We start from the raw sequence: 22,481 nt of genomic DNA, 5'->3' as shown, positions 1-22,481 counted from the left end.
ACACATACATGTTATGAAAATGAAAAATATAACTATAACTAAATATATGAATTTCATTTTTTTTATCAATTGTATTTAATTCCAAACTAGTGAAACCGCAATTTTTTCAATAAATGTATTGAAAAAAGAATATGAAAAAATACATTATTAACACTATTTCTGCTAAAGAATTGCAATTGCAAATCATTATTTTCTTTATTCAAGTTTCAAACTTTTTTTCTTATAAATTTAGAACCTTTTCTATCTTAAATTTTAATACTATTTTTTTCCCAAAAATTATATGAAAAATACTTTTTTTAGAACAAAAAGAGTTCAACAGTACTACATACATGGTCGGTATACAAATTTTATTCAGAAAAATGATTTTGAACACAATTTTTATTATAAAATTCAATAAATTTATTATAAATAACAATATATAATTAAATAATATTGTAAAAACTTAGGATGGTATTATTTAATAAAAAGTATATGAACTAGTCATATAGTAAAAATAAACAAATAACATGAACTAAAGTGTAAAGAAGGAATTTATTCAACAGACACTTTTGCATAAAGTAACTGAGGGATGAATTTGGCATTAGGGCCCTGAAAACGAACAAACTGCCCAAACCCGAGAGGGCGGTTCGCGTTCTCCAAATTCGGTGCCAACTGTCAAGTGCCTTGCGTCCTTACACCAGACGTGGCACTTTCCTTCCTCTGCATTCAGCTTCGCAACAAAGTCACACACACATACTCACCGCTGCTACTCATCCAATCAAACCCATGACTTATTGGTCGCAGCTACTATGCATTTCCTCAAACATTTGGTGTTCACCGTTTTCCCATGCTTTCCACTGAACTTGCCTGCCCTACATATCAATGACGAGGAATGCCTTCGCCGCTCTCTACCTTCATCGCGCTGCCATTCTTAAGTCCACACGTACTGTTTCCCCTGATCACTCCACACCCTAGAAAATTTCCCATTTCTATTGCTTGTTTTCTATTCGATTTTACTTTAGAATTGAATGGCAGTTGGGTTATTGTTACTATTATTGTAGTTAGAGTTTTTCTTCTTCTTCTTCTTCTTGCAGATTTACATCGCGAGAGTTTCACTGAAGTCATCTTACGAAAATGCGTGCCGCTGGATTACCGTTCCTCGTCTTGCTTATGGCACCGTAATTCGTGAGTTGATGATCCGATTAATATGAAATCGAAATTTGGTCCTTTTCATGTTTTATGATATTCAATTTTTTGTTCTTCGTGGATGCTGGTGGTGCAGGTATTCAACTGGTTTCACCAGCGTGCATGGCGAAACGCCCTCTGCTGAGTATGCGAGGATGAGGAGGGAATCACTGGAAAGTAAATTCGGGCATGCTCTTGGAACTTATAGCTCTAAGAGTTTCAATGCTATCTACGGATTTGGCCCCTTTTTGGCTTTGTACAGGGCAACAATTATTTCATTTCATGTGTTAAGGCTAATGATATGGCAATTGTTCGTTCAAGACACGGAAAAACGAGCAGTTAAGGTAACATATTATCTTTTGTCAATGCTTTTCATATTCTTTTGCAGATAACTTAGGGAGTGAACACGCATTACTTTTTGGTTTGGGGTGTTAGGTTAATCCGTTTAATTTATCATTTATTTGATAAAGAGTTAATCACTGAAGATAAAATTTCAGGAGCTATAAGGTTGGTTTGGTGGTTGGGAAGGAGCGTTGAAGGGTTTTTTCAATTTTGGTCCGGGTAAGCCTGAACTTACAGGGACTAAAAATGAAAAATTGAAGTCTTAAAGGACTCAAATTGAAAAGGTGCAATTTATAGGGACCAAAAACATATTTAAGCCTTTGATAATTTAATGTTTAGATAGTGGGTCATTTTGAGATTAAAGATTTTTGCTTTACCGTTAACTGTCTGACCTTTTGTTCCTTTGATGCCTGATGGATTTCATTGAAAACAAAGTATCAATTTGACCGTTGTTGCAATTTTTTAAATGAAAATTGTAGCCATGTGTAATTTCATTCTGATGAAGGGATTGGCAATATAAAAGAAGTATTTTTACTCATTTTGTTTGTAAAGTTCTTTCAAACATGAACTGTGTATTTGAGCATCATAAGAAATACCAAAACACTTATATTTCTTCCATTAAACAGTTCTTCCGGCAGTAGAAAATGTGGATTCGTTTTGTTATAATTGTTAGGGAAAACTGCTTGAATGAACAATGATATCTATGCAATTTTTTGCAGTTTCGTGAAATTCTAATACGCTTGGGTCCTTTCTACATTAAGGCAAGTTTTTCTCACAGGTTATTTCCTATTGGTTTCGCTTTGTTACTCTCTTTATACTATATATGCTTTATGCAGAGGTTAGTTTAAGATATGCACGTTATGTTAGCATTATTTTTTGTTTCTCATACAGTCATTCAAACTTCTGCTCTTACTTTAAAATATTTTTTTTTATGGTTTCTGTTGCGAAATAGCTTGATGACTGTTTCAAGGGCTTTTGATACGTTTCCTGGATCATAATTTTTATTTTGCCCATTATTTGTTTTAATTGGAGATTTATTGTTTCCTATATTCACTTTTGCCTTTACCATAGAAATGCAATAGTCGTGCTTCCAATTCTCATGCTCTTACTCTAGGTAACTTGTGTTTTATGTTGTTAGATTTTTTATTTTTTTACTTTTGAAGGTTTCATCTTTTCTTTCGTGAAAGCACTTAAATATAGATAAGAAGTTTTTTTTTTCTTTCTCTCTCTTTTTTTCGTTTCCAGCATCGTCATTATGACCTTATGTATACTAGTTGGAGCAATAATTAATATAACATATATTAAATATATCATCAGTACAGTTCTTATATTTGACTTAATCCATTCATGTTTACAGCTTGGGCAGGCATTGAGCACCCGGCCCGACATATTACCAACAGTATATTGCCAAGAACTCGCCAAGTTACAGGTACAGTGACGTCTTCCATTATACTATGTAATCAAATACTGCAGGTGCATCTACTGACTATTGCTATGCTCTTGTCTCCTGTCAAATTGTATTGATAAAGCCTTATAATATTGTTATCCATGCTAGGATCAAATACCTCCGTTTCCTACTGATGTTGCAATCAAATCTATTGAGAACCATTTGGGTGTTCCTATTAATGAAATTTTTAAGGACATCAGCCCAGCACCTATTGCAGCAGCATCCTTAGGGCAGGTATATAAAGGTGAGTTGCCAACAGTAATAGCTTAAGTTTTATTCTGATTTGAATATTTCACTTTCACTTGGTTCCTTGTTCTTAAATTTGGAATTTTAGAATAATATTTACATGTTTGAGGAAGATTGAAGTGTTTACTTTTTTTGCCTCAAGTGTTGCAGCTCACCTGCATTCTGGAGAGCTTGTAGCTGTAAAAGTACAGAGGCCTGGTATGTCACTTTCATTGACCCTGGATGCTTTGTTATTCAATATGATTGGGGGCCAATTAAAGCGGTTTGCCAAGGCTCGAAAAGATCTTTTGGTGGCAGTAAATGAAATGGTAAGTTCCTTGATACAGAGAGCAGAGATCTTGTCTGCTTTGTGACATATATTTAACCCAACATTTTCAGAAATATAGTATTTTACTTGTGTATGACCATTATACTAGCTGACTATTAGGGACTGTTATATTTCAGTTTTGAGTTTACATTACAATTGCTTTATGTGTTAGTCATTGTAGATTTATGCAACAGGTCAGGCACATGTTTGATGAAATTGATTATGTCCTAGAGGGAAAGAATGCTGAGCGCTTTGCTTCTCTTTACTGTTGGTCTACAAGTAAGTTCAACATCTGGACCAAAAACATTAGTTGCTATTTTCTTTGATGATATAATTTTGGCATGTCCATAATTCAACCATGATTGTTAATCCCGAATTCAAATTTTAGATAATGCTCAATGCTTTGATCTGATGATGTTAAAAGAGAGAAAATGAGAGACATATGATGAATACTATGTGTTCTTACACATCACAGCAGTACACATATTTAAGTGTTGTAAGTACACATGTCCTTCATTCAAGCATTATTTTTAACAATTGTATGTTGTCACTTAAGGCATTTCCCCTGGAATTATAAAATTTCACTTTTGTTCAGAGCTGATAATTGTTCCTCAAATGAGAGGGCAGTGTGTAATGTCTTAACTTGTAAACTTTTGTCTGTTAAATTGGTTAAATAATGCTTAGTTTTTTAGCATGCAATTTAAATTGGTGACTCTTTTCAAGAGGTGGTAATGAATAGAGCAACAAATATGCAGGTGGGGTTAAACAAAAAAGAACAAATTCCGTCAAAGCTCCAAAAATATATTGGGATTATACATGCTCCACTGTGCTAACTATGGAGTGGATAGATGGAATTAAGCTTACAGATGAAGCAGGTTTGAATAAAGCTTCTTTGAACAGAAGGGAACTCATTGACCAGGTATAAAGTACACAAGTTCTGTTGGTCACAAGCTTCGACTGTTTATGTGTATGATATATCTCTTTTATGCCATTGTGTGTCTTAGTATGCTTTCATGTTTTTGTAATAGTATTATATGCTCATTTATGTTATCTTTTGTCTGCATAGTAAGTGCATGATTACTTGAGATGCTAAGCACTGTCAATTGATGCCCCTTGCCTCTTTCTTATGGCTTTGTAGGGATTATACTGCTCTTTGAGGCAAATGCTTGAGGTTGGTTATTTCCATGCCGATCCTCATCCAGGAAACCTTGTTGCAATAAATGATGGATCTCTTGCATATTTTGACTTTGGAATGATGGGGGATATTCCAAGGCATTACCGGATTGGGCTTATTCAAATGGTGAGAAATGCTTAGATATTACTCATTTTTATGGATGTAACTTAAATTGATTAGTTATAATTTCCACTACATTTTATGGCAATGCCTTAATTCCAAAAATATGTTTGAAAAGCTCAAATTACATTAAAGATGTTTAACAGACAGAAACTAAATTCTGGATAATATTCAGCAAAAGGAATGAAGCTCAGCTCCTTACATGTCCCAAAAGAGAAGATACTCGGATAAACCAGAAAAATGACAGCCAAAACAGAGAAAACATCAGAAGAGAAAACTAGAAAAAAGCTGGAAGAAAAAGATGGACACTACACAATAGTACTCGCTCCTCCCCTGTCCAAGACCACCTTCACTACCTCAATTCTCAGATACCCCCTCATGTTCCACCCCCTTCCATATATGATTTTCCTAGTCATTACACTTATCATTCTCCAATTCTCTCCCCCCAGTCTCCTCTTGGCAGCTGCTGTCCCATCCGTTGTGCATTTCCCTCTCCCAACTGATTCCTCTGTTAGAGTTTGTGGTCTTAGTTCCTTTGTCCCACATCGCTTGGTCTGTAAAACTTGTGTGGGCTTAGTCCCACATCGCTTGGTTTGTAAAAACTTGTGTCTCACTAGTGTTATATATAGAGACACCTTGTAAGCTTCTATGTGCAAGTAATAAAAAGTTCTCCTAGTGTAGCCGTGGACGTAGGCACATACATTGTGTGCTGAACCACGTTAAACTGTGTGTCTTTTTCTTTCTTCCCTTTATTTCTTTCTCTTCTTTTATTGCTCTATACTAACAACTGGTATCAAGAGCTTTTGGTTACTCCACGGGATTTCCTTAGTTTAAAGGAATTAGTGGGAGTCTTCTCAGTTTAGAGGAGGCAGTGGGAGCAATGGCATTAGAAGAGGGGAAGGTGAAGATCGAGAAGTTCGATGGCAGAGATTTCAGCTTTTGGAAGATGCAGATAGAGGATTATCTATATCAGAAGAAGCTGTATCAGCCCTTATCAGGGGTTAAGCCAGAAGACATGAAGCAAGAAGAATGGAACTTGCTAGATCGACAGGTTCTTGGCGTGATCAGATTGACATTAGCCAAGAACGTCGCGTTCAACATCGTGAACGAGAAGACTACTGCAGGCTTAATGAAGGCATTATCAGATATGTACGAGAAGCCGTCAGCAGCCAACAAAGTATACTTGATGCGCCGGTTGTTCAACCTCAAGATGGGAGAAGGTATCTCTGTAACTGATCATATTAATGAGTTTAATACTATTCTTGCCCAATTGGAATCTGTGCAGATTAAATTTGAGGATGAGGTGAAGGCATTGATTCTATTGTCATCACTACCGGATAGTTGGGCTGCAACTGTTACTGCAGTTAGTAGTTCTACAAGGGAGAACACATTAAAGCTTAGTGACATCCGTGACTTGATCTTGAGCGAAGATGTTCGCAAGAGAGATTCAGGAGAATCTTCCAGTCATGTTTCCAATTCAGCATTGAACACTAAAGGCAGGGGAAGGACTACCCAGAAGGGTCAGAATGGTCGAGGCAGATCAAAGTCAAGAGGGAAAGGTCAGAGAAAATTTCAAAGTGACGGTACTTGTTGGAATTGTGACAAGAGAGGTCACTTTAGCAATCAGTGCAAGGCACCAAAGAAGAACAAGTCGCACAAAAACAAGAAGTGCGATGATGATGAATCTGCAAATGCAGCAACTGATGAACTTGATGATGCATTAATTTGAAGTTTGGATAGTCCTGTTGATTCATGGATCATGGACTCAGGTGCGTCGTTCCACACTACTCCCTCTAAAGATTTATTGTCTAACTATGTTTCTGGAAGATTTGGAAAAGTTTACCTTGCAGATGGAAAATCTCTTGACATTGTCGGAAGAGGTGATATCAACATCAAGACCTCCAGTGGATCCCTATGGACATTGCACAATGTCAGACATATTCCTGCCTTAAAGAGAAATTTAATATCTATAGGGCAGTTGGATGATGAGGGACATCACACCACTTTTGGAGATGGAGCTTGGAAGGTAATAAAAGGCAATCTCATTGTGGCTCGTGGAAAGAAGCGAGGATCTCTTTACATGATTGCAGATGAGGATATGGTAGTAGTTACTGACGCTGTCAATAATTCAACCATGTGGCATCAAAGACTTGGACATATGAGTGAAAAAAGAATGAAGCTTATGGCGGCAAAGGGTAAGCTATCAAGCCTCAAGCATGTTGATGTTGGTGCTTGTGAACATTGTATCCTTGGAAAGCAGAAAAAGGTCAGTTTCTCAAGGACAGGGAAGACTCTGAAAGCTGAAAAGCTAGAATTGGTGCACACAGATGTTTGGGGGCCAGCCCCAGTGAAATCTGTTGGAAACTCATGCTATTATGTCACCTTTATCGACGACTCTACCAGAAAGGTATGGGTTTATTTTCTTAAAAATAAATCTGATGTGTTTTCTGTGTTTAAAAGGTGGAAGACAGAAGTTGAAAATCAGACAGGTCTAAAGGTTAGAAGTCTGAAATCTGACAATGGTGGGGAGTATGATAGTCAGGAGTTTAAAGACTTCTGTTCAGAACATGGGATCAGAATGATCAAGACAATACCAGGAACACCTGAGCAAAACGGTGTTGCAGAAAGGATGAATAGAACCTTGAATGAGAGAGCAAGGTGTATGCGGATCCAATCTGGCTTGCCTAAAGCATTCTGGGCAGAAGCAATAAACACAGCAGCATATCTCATCAATAGAGGACCATCAGTTCCTTTGAATTATCAGTTGTCTGAAGAAGTATGGTCTGGAAATGAGGTAAAACTTTCACATTTGAGAATTTTTGGTTGTGTTTCATATATACTGACAGACTCTAATAGTAGAGATAAATTGGATCCGAAGGCAAGGAAGTGTTATTTTATTGGTTATGGATCTGACATGTATGGCTACAGGTTTTGGGATGACCAAACCAAGAAAGTTATCAGAAGCAAAATTGTTACTTTTAATGAGAACTTATTTTATAAGGACAAATTTTCTGCAGAATCTACATGTGCAGGTAAACTGTCAGAAATTTCTGAGAAAGCAACACTTGAAGAAATCTCAGAAAGTGATGTAGCCAACAGAAACCAGAGTACAGGCGTAGAGGTTGAGTCAGAACCAGAACCATCAACTCCTCCAAGAAAATCTAGCAGAATTTCAGTACCACCAGATAGGTATTCCCCTTCATTGCATTATTTGTTGTTAACTGATGCTGGTGAGCCAGAATGTTTCAATGAGGCTACACAGGGGAATGACACTATTGAGTGGGAGCTAGCGATGAAAGATGAGATGACATCCCTTCAGAAGAATAAGACGTGGTCTTTAACTAAATTGCCAGAAGGAAAGAAGGCATTACAGAATAGGTGGGTCTATAGGCTAAAGGAAGAATCTGACGGTAGAAGAAGATACAAGGCGAGACTTGTGGTGAAAGGGTTTCAGCAGAAACAAGGAATTGATTTCACAGAGATCTTCTCTCCAGTTGTAAAGATGACTACCATCAGAGTTATTCTGAGCATAGTAGCTGCAGAGAATCTTCACTTGGAGCAGTTAGATGTTAAAACTGCATTCTTGCATGGGGATTTAGAGGAAGACATCTATATGACCCAACCAGAAGGTTTTGAAGTGCCAGGCAAGGAGAATCTTGTATGCAAGCTTCACAAAAGTTTGTATGGCTTGAAACAAGCACCGAGGCAGTGGTACAAGAAGTTTAATGAGTTTATGAGCAACTCAGGATTCAAAAGATGTGACATGGACCATTGCTGCTATGTTAAAAAATATACTAATAGTTATGTTATCCTTGTTGTGTATGTTGATGACATGTTGATTGCAGGATCTAGTATGGCAGAAATTAACAGGTTGAAGCAGCAGTTGGCAGAAAACTTTGAAATGAAGGATCTTGGTCCAGCTAAACAAATCCTTGGTATGAGAATTCTCAGAAACATATCAGAAGGAATTTTGAAGCTGTCTCAGGAGAAATATATACACAAGTTGCTTGACAGGTTTTACCTTGGAGATTCTAAGACCAGGAATACCCCTTTGGGATCTCATTTGAAGTTTTCAAAGAAGCAATCTTTGCAGACAGATGAAGAAAAATGTTACATGTCAAGAGTACCATATGCATCAGCAGTTGGGAGTTTGATGTATGCTATGGTGTGTACCAGACCTGACATAGCACATGCAGTGGGAGTTGTCAGTAGGTTCCTATCAAATCCAGCAAAGGAGCATTGGGAAGGAGTAAAGTGGATACTCAGATATTTGAAGGGTACTTCAGAGATGTGTTTGTGCTTCAGAAAAGGCAATCTCACTTTACAGGGATTTTCAGATGCAGACTTGGGAGGAGATTTTGATACCAAGAAGAGCACCACAGGCTACATTTTTACCTTGGGAGGTATTGCTGTGAGTTGGAAGTCTAAACTTCAAGATAGAGTTGCTCTCTCAACCACGGAAGCCGAGTACATAGCTATCTCAGAAGCAGCTAAGGAGATGATTTGGCTAAAGAATTTTCTCAATGAATTGGGGAAAGAACAAGATGATGCTCCTATGTTTAGTGACAGTCAAAGTGCTATAAGTCTTGCTAAGAATCCAGTCTTCCATTCTAGATGCAAGCATATTCAATTAAGATACCATTTTATCAGGGAGTTGATAAATGATGGAGACTTATCTTTATTGAAGATCTTAGGATCAGAGAATCCAGCAGATATGTTGACTAAAGCTGTTACAACTGACAAACTGAGGCTTTGCATTGCCTCAGTTGGCCTTCAAGGATAATTGAAGATGAAGGCGCTACACTAGGTAAAGAGTCGATGAACTCGTTGCTTACAAGGAGCTGCTAGAGTTTGGAACTTAGACCCCAAGTGGGAGAATTGTTAGAGTTTGTGGTCTTAGTTCCTTTGTCCCACATCGCTTGGTCTGTAAAACTTGTGTGGGCTTAGTCCCACATCGCTTGGTTTGTAAAAACTTGTGTCTCACTAGTGTTATATATAGAGACACCTTGTAAGCTTTTATGTGCAAGTAATAAAAAGTTCTCCTAGTGTAGCCGTGGACGTAGGCACATACATTGTGTGCTGAACCACGTTAAACTGTGTGTCTTTTTCTTTCTTCCCTTTATTTCTTTCTCTTCTTTTATTGCTCTATACTAACATCCTCCACTCCCTTTCATCAATTTTCCAATCTTGTGCATTTTTTTCCTCTTCTCTCATGCACCAACAGGCCTTTGCTTCTGTTGAGCCGATTTTTTTTATGTTCGCTTCCTCTCTCATATACGTGGGTCAACGGCCCATCAATGAAATAATTGGCGCTTGACTCACATTATTTTATTTCTTTCTCGTCATAAGATGTATTACACTTATAGGGTTTACATCTAATATGCATGCTTTATGCCAACTTGGTGAATGAGCTTCCTATTTGTTTTATTGCTGGATAAGAGTCAAAACTCAAAAGGGTGTGTTAGATTTTGACTGCTTTTATTTGCAAATCACTTGAGGGCGAGCCCTGGTGCAGCGGTAAAGTTGTGCCTTGGTGACTTGTTGGTCATGGGTTCGAATCCGGAAACAGCCTCTTTGCATATGCAAGGGTAAGGCTGCGTACAATATCCCTCTCCCATACCTTCGCATAGCGAAGAGCCTCTGGACAATGGGGTACGAAGTTTTTTTTTATTTGCAAATCACTTACTCATGATCTCTCATTAGATCTGACTTAACTCTAGAGTCATGCTTTTCTGAATCTAAGGTATTCATGTAGTTATTATGCATTGCATATTTAGTGGGAACGTTTTTTATGATGCTAATATATATGATATCCTGAAATATAAGAAATTCTTTCATTCATTGGATTCAGACATCTGTTATATCTGCTTCTCTTGGATGAAATGTTCCTGTACATGAATTGTCTGTATAATTTTTTTTTTCTTTTAAAGTTTCTCCTCTTCATTATATTACACTTTCTGGTGTAGATACATAATTTCCTTTGTCTAGTACTAAGTTTTTCTCTCTTTCAGATTGTGCACTTTGTTAATCGTGATTCTCTGAGCTTGGCAAATGACTATCTTTCTTTGGGATTTATTCCTGAAGGGATTGACACACATTCAGTTTCTGATGCGCTGCAAGCATCATTTGCTGATCGGACCACTGAATCTCAAGATTTTCAGGTTTGTTTTGCATTTTATACTGCTTCTAACTTCTAGGGATCAATTTTTGCTGTATAATAGCTGTAACTGGTGTTGAAAATATATTTTGGTCAACAGCCTTAGTATCCCAAAGCAGAGTTTTGAGCAATTTCAAATATGTCAATTAGAGGGAGGGGGTGACTGCAGAGGGAAACACTGGCATACACAATTTATGCACCGTTTTGGTGCTTGTTGTCAGATGGGAATGCCTAATCAAGGATAAATCTTTGGGATTAAGTTTCTTATCCTCATTTCATCCTTTTTCTGGCTTGTTTTATTCTAGTTTTTTTGTTTGGTGTTGGGCTTCAAAGCTTCAAGTTATTTTTTAAGTTAATATTTCATGGATCCATTTTCTGCTAATGTCTTCTACAACAAGGTATATGCTTTTTATAACTATCTGAAGCACAATTACTGGGTATAATGGCACTTTGTATCTCAAAGTTCAATCTTGCTTTGGATTTCAGGGAATTATGAACCAACTATATGATGTCATGTATGAATTTAACTTCTCCCTTCCGCCAGACTATGCTCTTGTGATAAGAGCATTGGGATCACTAGAAGGCACAGCTAAAGCTCTGGATCCTGATTTTAAAGTCATTCAGAGTGCATATCCTTTTGTCATTGGGAGACTTATAGCAGACCCAAGCCCTGATATGAGAAGAATTCTGAGGGAACTTCTCATTCGTAACAATGGATCCATAAGGTGGAACCGGCTAGAACGCCTGGTATGATCTATCTTGGCTTTCCTACTCGGCCATACAATATAATTGTGATGGGAATATGTTCATTCCAGTATTGCTTGAAATAAGCTGACAAGTTATTCACAAGGTTGGTTACCAGATGGTAACTGCATCATTTGGATTGTAACTTCTCCAATTAAACAGAATTGCTATTTAACATTTTGATATAACTTTATAGACTACTTTATTTGTGTATTTGCTCTTGAAAGTTTGGAACCCTATGTCCCTATGAATCGATTCACAGGTTCTGCCTAGGGATAATTACACTATTAGTTTGAGAAATGCTAGCAAGTAGCAACTAGCAACACACTCCATCACACTCTTTCCAATACCCTCTTTATTTTAATGGATTAATGGGTGAAATACAAGTGGAACCCATTAAACTGGGAGTGGAACTTACTAAATAGGGAGTAGACACATCATTTAGCTCATGCCATTTGTGTTTCATCCAATAATAGAAATATGTAAGTTGCTAGCATTTCTCTATTAATTGATGGATGGAATTATGTTTCTCCTTAGAAGTAAATGTGCATTATTAGAATTCAAATGCGTACTCCTTTCAAGTATTTCTTTTTAGAAATGCAAATGCAGATCCTATTCATTTCTGCCCTCAAATTTGAATACTCTTGTGGATAAAATAATTATACAACTTTGGACTGTGTGTAATATGGATATGGATGTCATTCTTGTTTCAGGTAGCAGCAATATCTGAACAAGCTTCTGAGATAACTGGAGACGACCCTAGTTCTGAAAAGTTTTCAAGTTCTTCTGTTTGGAAATTATTTGACATGCATGCAGTTGTTGATTCCACTGAAGATCTTTTTTTATTCATATTATCAGACAAGGGTCTTAGAGTGCGTCTTTTCCTTCTTCGGGATATAGTAGAAGCAGCTGATGTGTTTCTGCAAGATGAAGTGATTGATTGCGCATTAAATGAGAATCCTCAAGGCCAGAGGACATTACTATTTGAGGTATTTTCTTTTGTTAAAAATACTCTATATGCGTATGCACATCTCTAGTGAATAAGTACACTTTCCATGGAGGTTTGCATCCTTCACACATTTAGTTGGACAACAAAACCCATCATCTATTTTCATTTAATAACAGAAATTAAGTAAAATGCACGTGTAGTATTTGAATTTGAGTAGTGCTGTGTTAATATGTAGTTTTCGCATGAATTCTGTACCGAATAACTAAAAATAGATTATTGTTCTGTCTTGAGTTTTTGATATTCATGTACGTTGCAGGAGCGTGCTATCCTTGGTAGAATTGGAAAAGGCTTTGAATACTTTTGTGAAGTGGTGAAGTTGGCTCCAGGGGAGTGGACAGCAATGCTTATTCGGATGGCAGTGAAGCCCGAGGTTCATAAATTTGCTTTAGACATTATATCAGCTTTAGCTTTGCATTCTAGTCACAAATTACAGGTAGCTTCTTGGCTCTATTTGTCGAGACTTCTTCACAAATTGAAATTGAGGTAGAAATATAGCCGTTGACACTAGTGAATTAGATATGGGTTAATGGTTTCCTCTACATATTCTTATCATGAAGATTCCATTTTTTACATCTCGAATTTTACATCTTTCAGACTTTTTCAAAGGTTCATGAAGAAATTTTGATGTAATTTTGCGTTGTTGACGTTTTTTGCCCAATGCATTTTTTTTATTGAACAAAGTGGGGAAATTGCGGCAATTTGGTTATTTTGAATCGCTACGCCACGATTACCACATTTATTTAAATTATATGATCAATTACTGTAAAAATGACGCATTAATAAATTGTTTATAATTTTCATATAAAAAATGAGATTGTTTTTGCGAAACAAAGCGATCGGGGATGAATTGTGATTTAATTGATAGTAATTATTTCTTTTACTATTATATGATATGATCTATTTTGTTATAGAATAATATAAAAAAAGCTGGATAAAATTATGAATTAGCATAAAAATTTCATTATAGATTTTGAGATAAATAATAGTAAGTCATAGTTCAATTGATAATTGATAAATGAGTTAAATTGATTATATATTCTTAATGTGAAATGTATGTTAATGTAAATAAAATACAGTTTAGGACATACAATAATGTAACAAAAAAATTGTATTTTTTTTTGCTGGAAAACAAATACTTCATATTAATAACAATGAAGAATTTGACATAATAGTATCTTTCATTAGTTTATCGGTTTGATTGACCCTGTAATGTAATATAAAAAAGTGTCCAATAAAAAGGGTTAAACTAGACAAGCATACGTGGAGGATTGGAAATCCCCTTTTTTTTTTCAAGAATTCAATTGCCTAAACAAACATGAGAAAAAAAATTAAAATTATTTCTAGAGGTGTTCACAGTACCATTTGATTAAATCTTTGGGGAAAAAAATTTAAATCAAACATAAAAATAAAGTGGTTGAATTTAAATATAATATCAAATTCAAATTAAAGCAAATCAACGTTTTACATTTTAGTTTGAATTGATCTAACCGTTTGTTAATTTTTAAAATTATTTGTAATTTGACAACTAATGAAATAAATTGAAAGAAGGTAAAATTTAATTATTAATTGAGAAATAAAAAATTAAAAATAATAAAATTTACGTAATTATAAAAATAGTTACAAACGATCAAACATCATGACAACTAAATTATAAACTTCTTATAAAAAAATACATTACTTTTATTCGTTATTTTATAATTTAAATTAATTAAAAAATGTCTAATATATATGAATTGACATACTATCATCAACAAAATTGAGATATGATTTATGATAATGCGATTTTATATTTGGATAAAAAAATTATAATATGTGATTTGGTATGGTTTAATTTTTATTTCTTACAATAAGAACTGAAATTTAAATTAAATTATAATAAAAAATATTTTTATTTTTTATTTAATCGATTTTTTTTAATCTTTTAGTTTGAAGATCAATTTGGTGGTTTGAAATGTTTTAGTTTGATTTTTAGAAAACCTTAGTTTTTATGCTTTTATTAGAGAGAAAAGAAAAAATAACTCAACCTAAAATAAGGATAAAAAAACAGATCCACTTAGACTTAATAGGTTTATCATATCGGTTCGCCCTTTTAAAAAATAATTGACAATATAAAATATTTAAAATAATAAACTAATTTTAAAATTTTAAATCACACAAAGTAATAATAAGTAATAATAACTCTATGAAGTAACTAAATTACAACAGAAAGTCAAACTTTAAAGCTAGTTTTAAACAATACAAAATAATTAAACATAAATCAAATTAAAAACTCTTCTTATCTTTTTTTTAAAAAATTATAATAGTCTCATATATTAATATAATTATTATTTATAAAAAATAACTAATATTGCATACTAACAAGCCAATCCGTCCCGTCTTTGACCTGACAGGCTGACAAATTAAGCAAAATTTCGATCCATCTCACCAAATTAATAATGGACTTAACGCCCTGCCCAAGGAACAAGGCCAAGAGATGTGTTTGGTTGTGCATGCATGGCACATAGGTGACACGTGTCAGAACATGGACGAGTAGAGTGCATGATGAAAGAAAACAGTGTTTTTTTTAGCATCTGACTAGGTCCCACCGAAAGCTTCGCTCATCCTTCGGCCACGCGTATGCAACGCTAATCTTAGTACAAACAATCAATCATTCATTTCATGCAATCACCAAACAAAACAACCTTTGATCTTCCAAGGAATCACTCAAAATGTAAATAATAATTAATAAATAATTTCCCCTTTTTTCTAATTGACTTTTCATTCTCTCGTTAATTCTTGTTGACCCAATATTCAAAGTAAAATATGCAATCAATTTGTGAAGACTATGACATTATTATTATAGTTACACATCTAAAATCTAAAATTGTTGCACAAACCAACCGTGTATGTGAGTTTCTTGAACTAAAATCAAACAGAATACAATACCCTCTCTCTCTCTCTCTTCCTCTTTGTCATGGCATTTCTCTTCTCTTCCCTTTCGTAGGTTCTTTCTCTCTCTCTCTTTTTTGTAATATAATTCTTCCCGAATTCCAATCTTGTTCAACCATGGATTCAGCATCTTTATGCCTTTAGCTGTATTATCAATAGCAATATTTATGTACAAAGTTTATGTCTTTTTGTGCAAATTCTGCTTTAGTCTCGTGAAATTAATAAACTTTCTTGGGGTGTTCTGTATTTATGCAGGTTAAAACTTGGAACTTTGTGATTTTTGAATGACCCAACAACTAAGGTTATGATCAGTTGGAAGCGTTGGCAAAAAAGAATACGCAATAGTGGTGTTGTTTGTTCATTTTGGTCAAAGAAATAGTATCTGGGTACCCAGGATATTGTAGTTTTAAGATGGGTTATCTCAATTCAGTTTTGTCATCTTCAAGCGAGGTTCATGCTGCAGGTGATGCAATTGCGAGTGGTGGGGGGCTAAGGTAAATCCTTTCTCACATTTCCATTATTTATTGGTATTGGTTAGTTTTATTCAGACTTGGTGGTCGTAGTGTTCATTTTCATATTCATAATTCTGTTATTTTTTATTCTTGTATTCATATAGATTTTGTATTTGTGATTCATGAAACTCGTGTTGGAATTGTGATGTTTTCGTTGCACAACAAAATTCTTTTACTAGACCTTTGTTAAACTAGTATGGCCTAGACTAGACATTATGATTTTTTTCTCGTGTTATCATATCTGTGTCACAACTGGGACATATGTCTCAGTATGCATGTCTCTGCTTGATTTTTTTCCCATTTTATAAGTGTTATCATATGAGCTGTGTAGGATTTATATATTACTGATCTGATTCATTAATTGATTAGAAAAATACGATGGTACTTCCCACCCCCACCCCATTTCTCTGGCATTTCCTTTAAAAAAAAAAAGAAAGAAAAAAACTAAACAATGAAGCTGCATGAGATGATTGTGACACAGTTTGTTTTGAATTGTATTTATAGTCACAATAGAAAATTCAGCTATGGGTATGCTAGCTCTCCTGGCAAGAGATCTTCAATGGAAGATTTTTATGAGACAAGAATTGATGGTGTTGATGGTGAAGTCGTTGGCCTTTTCGGAGTTTTTGATGGTATATTTTTATCTTCCTCTCTTCTTCATCTCCTGGTTGTACACTGATTGGAAAATATGCCAAAATATTGTACGTAGAACTCATGCTATGTGTTCTTCTGTTAATATATAGATGCTTGTGTACCTGTGCACTTATATTATACAATACATTGCTAGTTTGTGCATTTTTGTTCTGCATTTTCAGTCTTACCAGCTTTTGTTCTTCTGTTTTCTCAAATATAAATAAATACATGAAGAGGAACTTTTAGATTTGTTTACAGTTGAGGTTTCATCTCACCTTTGACTCCATGTTAATCTGATTGTTTGGACTGTTTGATTAGTCTGTTTGGCTGTAGTGTTATTTTCTGCACACCATGAAGGAAATCTCTTTGAAGGTTTATGATATACAATCCTTCGGGTGTAATTTCCAGATTCTTCAACCTCCTCTTGAACCCAAATTTCTCTTTGTAGTATTCTCGTTTGTGATTTTAGAACCTTCATATATTCCTCTATGTGAACAATTATAAGCAAAGAGTAATTTTTTGTTTGCCATCAGATATTTTTCCCCATAAAAAATTATTCTTAATAGGAATTATTTCCTATTGGTTAAACCTATGCTTGATAAATAGAAGTAATTGCAAGTTTCTTATTTATAACTCTTTCCAGGTCATGGTGGTGCTCGTGCTGCTGAGTATGTCAAGAAAAACCTGTTTAGTAATTTAATCAGTCACCCAAAATTCATTTCTGACACCAAATCAGCAATAAGTATGTTGTCTCCTACCTGTCAGTTCCAGGTCCTTATATCTGATGTTCTCCAATTTGCTAAATCCAAAGAATAACTTTTTTCCTGCCAAATTTTTCTTTCCACAGCTGATGCATATAATCATACCGATTCTGAGTTGCTGAAATCAGAAAATAGCCATAATAGAGATGCTGGATCAACTGCTTCCACTGCTATTTTAGTTGGTGACCGCTTGCTTGTTGCAAATGTTGGGGATTCCAGAGCTGTTATATGCAGGGGTGGTAATGGTAAGGGTGTTAGCTTTATACACACATGCATGTATACATCTATCTATTTATCTTTAGACATGTGTAGTTAATTATTAACTGTGTTGTTGTTTAATTTGACTATTGACAGTTTTTATTGTATAATTTACAATTCAATTAACTGTGACTTATAATTATACATATTATTATACAGTCATAGTTTATATGTGTGAATGAGCTTATATAATATGAATTTTTTAGGCTATTGACATTGTGCAATTTCAGTTTCTAAGAGATTAAAATTGGCACAAATAAAATCTAGAGATTAAAATTGGTGATACTTGGGGACCAAAGGTGCAATTAAGCCTTTTTTTTTAAACCGCTATTGAGAATTCTTGTCTATCCTTTTGAGTCTTTGGTAAATGGCTATCTCAATATCATTTATTATTGATAAAATATGAAGGGAATTCATTTGTTTTTAAGTGTGTAATTAATGCTAGTATAAAAATGGCATGCATGTATGCATGTATGGCATGTTCTTGTGCATCTACTGTGAGATAGTTGTTTTAACCTTTCTATGTTGAATATTTGCTGAATATTATTCTTCCAATTGTGGTTTCCTCTAGCCATTGCTGTTTCTCGAGATCACAAGCCTGACCAAACTGATGAGAGGCAAAGGATTGAAGAAGCAGGAGGCTTTGTTATGTGGGCTGGTAATGTCATCACTCATCATTAACATATAGTCAGCTTTAGTTTTATTTACTTAATTCAAAAAATATATATATAATGCTTATCACTATTGATAACATCGCATATACAGGAACTTGGAGAGTTGGAGGTGTTCTTGCTGTTTCTCGTGCGTTTGGTGATAGACTCCTGAAGCAGTATGTTGTTGCTGATCCAGAAATTCAGGTATGTCTACAATGGTTAGTTACATCCATTCTTGAATATGTTATATAGTTATGGATTCATCTCAACCTGTGCTCATATAGGGTGCACGGTTCACATTTGTGCTTACAAGATGATATTAAGCAATCTGATTTATATTTAAATGTTGATTAAAAGTGAGCCAAAGGCATATTTTACTTAAGAAATGAATATTGTAGACAATATAGACTGAGCTTCCTACAGTGAGTTTGTGATTGTCACTGTTTCTGGAACCTTTCAATTTTCTGTAATATGAGCAGTCATTGCCTCATCATACTGTTTCACTGACATAGGTTGTAGCATTTTCAAACACTGATAGACCAATGTGCGCAAAAAATCACAAAGGCGCGCATGATCAATGTGTACTATAACAAATAAGAGAAAAGACAATTTCTTCTCTACTCTTATTGATGTGATGTGCCCTTAAATCTTATTTGTCTTTTCTCTTTCTTTTTGTATGTTTAAGTTGCATGTTTGTCATTTTGCAGGAAGAAAAAATTGACAGCTCCCTTGAGTTTCTTATTCTGGCCAGTGACGGGCTATGGGATGTTGTCACAAATGAGGTGCACTGATGTTCATTTCTTCTCATTGATGACTAAAATGCATCCTCATCTCATAGTCACTAAAAGTAAGAGGAAAATGGAGCAAAAAAGATAAACCAAAACCAAAACTCATATATCTGTAAAATACTTAGGTTACCAAACAAATAGAGTCAAATGCTAAGAAGTCTTATTTTTTCCTACTCATCACCTAAGTTTTTAACTTTCTTCAGGAAGCTGTTGCTATGATTAAATCAATTGAGGATGCTGAGGAGGCAGCAAAGAGGCTGATGCAAGAAGCATATCAGAGAGGTAGTGCTGACAATATCACATGTGTTGTCGTTCGTTTCTTGATGAACCAAGGTGGATCCAAAGACAAAGAGGTAGTAGCTCCTCCTCATAATAGTAGCTCTGCCAGTAGGAATCCTTCAGTAGAAGGTTTGTGTGATAGGTGAGTTGTGGATCCAAAAGATGCTGAGACTTGGTAAAAAATCGGTTTATAGTTTGGTTCCGTGATAAGCAATCTTAGTAGTTGTGTTGTACTACATCATGCAAGAATTTGTGGTCCTCTTACATAAAAAAGCTATTCGTTAATTTGGTAGCTAGGAAATATGTGTAAGGAGTGTGGCCAGAGTTCTCATTGCACATGCTGCATGTAAACATGGTTCTTTTATTAGTCCATTTAATTTATTTCCTTAGGGTTAGTTACTCCAATACTATTTGTCTATTGTGAATTGTGGCTTGTATTAAGTGTAATATATATTATATATAAAATAAGGAACACTGATTATTTTTCCCCACTTGTAGCATTGTGTAATTGTGTTTATCCGCTTGTGATGTTTAAACCAACTTTAGAATTTGGATGGTCGTGAAAAATATTATATACGATTTGTAATGTAGTCATGAAAAAAAAATTATAATGATTATGATAGCAAAGACGTACTAACTTACAAAACAAGTCAACGACGGGGAGAATCAGAAATTACACTAATGCAAACGAAAATAAAATTCAACAAACAAGAAAAAAAATAAGAGAAAAATGTTCTTCTTTGTGTTGGGGAAGGGAAAAGAAAGGTGAACATATATGTATTAAACCAATTTATTCCTATTACAATTACAAGTATATACATTAATTTTCTATCTTTTTTGGTCTAATACTTGCAATTGTGATAGGAATAAATTGGCTTGCCAACTTGCATGTATACTATATAAAATGTATCATGTATTCATGCCTTGCTTTTCAAGTGATGTACTAGCCAAGAAAGTGAATATTATTAGATCATGATTTTCATATTACTTTATGAATAGCTGAAAAAACATTATAAATTTGAAGTCAACTTAATAAGCTAGGTAGTAAGCATAAATTATTAATATTATTATCTAAATTCATTTATTTATATCGTTGACTTTTTATATTAATACTAGGATACAATCCGCGAGTATTCCTGACTAATTTTCAAAACATTTTTTTGTTGGAAAAAAATTAAGAACGCGTATACGTACCATTTAAAATGCGTAACAATTATCCAATCTTTTTCTTTTTAGCATTTTGAATACTTAGTTACCTATTAAAATGAGTGTGCTTACGTAAACCATACTTCTAAATAATTTTGTTTGGCATAAACATTTAATAAACAACTCAAATGAAAAATAAATAAAATTTGTTTTTATTCCCGTTCCAAATAAATGACATTTAGACAAAATGGATCATTTTTTTTAAAAATGGTCATATATAGTGAGGTAAGAAGTTGTGATTTAAAGGGTAGAGATTAGAAAATGTTATTTTTGGTTATATTGCAATTTTAGGAAATTTGAAATTAGAATTGTGATTCCAATTCTAAAAGAACTTTTAAATTTTTTTATAACAAATCTAAGGACCCATTTCAATTCGAAACTTCAAATTTCATACACAATTGGCCAAATTTGTATGCTATACATATTGATTGTCAATTATTATACGTGGTTAATTAACTTCATTAAAATTGATTAGCTAGTTTGCTAAGTTATTAATTACTTTGTTGACTCTCGTAGTCTCGTTTGTTCCATTGGATTTGTTTTTTTTCATCCAAACTATTATTAATTTATTGTACAGTTGTATCCACTTTTCACCATTTAATAACTTTAGTTTTTCTTCGTTTATATTTTGCTCAAGTAGAGGTGAATATGCGGGTCAACCGAATTTGACTAGGCCCAATATGCGTTGATCGCAAAGTTAGCGGATTGAGCGGGTCCACATGAAAAATGGGCTTTTATTTTCATAGCCCATAAGTATGCTTTGTGTAGGGCCTTTACTTTCTGTTTCTCTATTTTTGTTTCCTGCACCTCCAAAAAGACTCCAACTAAAAAATACCCCTGCCGAGGCACCCCTATTACGTAATGGCCATTCCTAAAGAGTACGTATCCATATTCCAGAATATAATTTTCAAAAATATCATGTCGCCAACGCTAACCTTGGTTGGCGATCTTCAAGCTCACGCATTTCTCGAGCCTCATCATTGTCAATTGTCGATTGGAAGGGAATGTTCAGCGAGATCCCACCATTTCTCTGCATCAATTCATCGACCTTATGAGAAAAACACTTCTCTAGATCTATCTCGGCCGACTCCACCACCTCAGGGTGCTTAACATTGCCAACAATCTCATCCCTGTAGGGAGGGGCAAGGCGAGGGGTATTTTTGTCCATTTAGGGTGTAGGAAGCAAAAGCCTTTGCGTAGCTTATATAGTTGGATGTTTGAATTTTATATGTATCTTAAATTTGATTTACAAGATGTTGATCCAACTGTCATAATTAGTTGACTAAGTAAATGTGTTAAATTTCCTACTGCAGCAATCAGGATCCTAGATTAAACTGTGGATGTCATGCTACCCATCCTTTTCAAATTGATAAATTTTTGTTCAAGTCACCGGTAGATAATCGTGCTATCTCCTTATCAGTTTGAAAATTAAGTAGTTACTCTGTCTCATAGAAACCTTTTATCTTTGAAATGTGAATATATGATCCCAGCGAAGCGATTCAATTATCAAACATAGGCCTGCATCAATGCAATTAGCCGTCGGAAGTTGCAAATTCTTGTAGCTTTTCTCCTCCTCTCCTTTCGATTTTCTAAGAACCTCTGGGTCATCGAAATTTACCTCACCTTCCTGATTTGATTCAGATTCATCAAAAGTTGTATCTGCCATATGTTGGCTTCTTCACCATTTTCATCAGACAAGGTGTCGTCCAAATTTTCGCAGGTACTCATAAGACCCATGTTTTCTTTGGTCTTA

At 34.7% G+C, this 22,481-nt stretch overlaps 2 protein-coding genes across 5 annotated transcripts; both read left to right on the top strand.

The window, feature by feature from the left end:
- Positions 1–578: 578 nt before the first annotated feature.
- LOC100776761 (uncharacterized protein slr1919) lies at positions 579–13,249 on the top strand. The gene is made up of 14 exons (XM_006581260.4): positions 579–922; positions 1,074–1,164; positions 1,262–1,508; positions 2,226–2,267; positions 2,864–2,935; positions 3,062–3,197; positions 3,350–3,507; positions 3,701–3,785; positions 4,262–4,425; positions 4,645–4,806; positions 10,812–10,961; positions 11,444–11,704; positions 12,415–12,690; positions 12,967–13,249. Exons 1-14 carry the CDS (start codon positions 862–864, stop codon positions 13,195–13,197), a joined length of 2,136 nt encoding a protein of 711 aa, XP_006581323.1. The 5' UTR covers positions 579–861; the 3' UTR covers positions 13,198–13,249.
- A 2,072-nt stretch (positions 13,250–15,321) lies between these two features.
- On the top strand, positions 15,322–20,013 carry LOC100807396 (probable protein phosphatase 2C 59-like). 4 transcript variants are annotated; one of them, XM_006580972.4, is made up of 9 exons: positions 15,322–15,693; positions 15,894–16,132; positions 16,655–16,782; positions 17,427–17,525; positions 17,631–17,789; positions 18,374–18,460; positions 18,568–18,659; positions 19,163–19,237; positions 19,447–20,013. In XM_006580972.4, the coding sequence occupies exons 2-9, from the start codon at positions 16,050–16,052 to the stop codon at positions 19,666–19,668; spliced, it is 945 nt and encodes a 314-aa protein (XP_006581035.1). In that variant the 5' UTR covers positions 15,322–15,693; positions 15,894–16,049; the 3' UTR covers positions 19,669–20,013.
- Positions 20,014–22,481: the final 2,468 nt, after the last annotated feature.

This window comes from Glycine max, chromosome 6, assembly GCF_000004515.6.
Source record: "Glycine max cultivar Williams 82 chromosome 6, Glycine_max_v4.0, whole genome shotgun sequence".
NCBI classification, from domain to species: domain Eukaryota; kingdom Viridiplantae; phylum Streptophyta; class Magnoliopsida; order Fabales; family Fabaceae; genus Glycine; species Glycine max.
The sequence above is the reverse complement of the archived record's forward strand: the minus strand, read 5'-3'. Positions and strand labels throughout refer to the sequence as shown.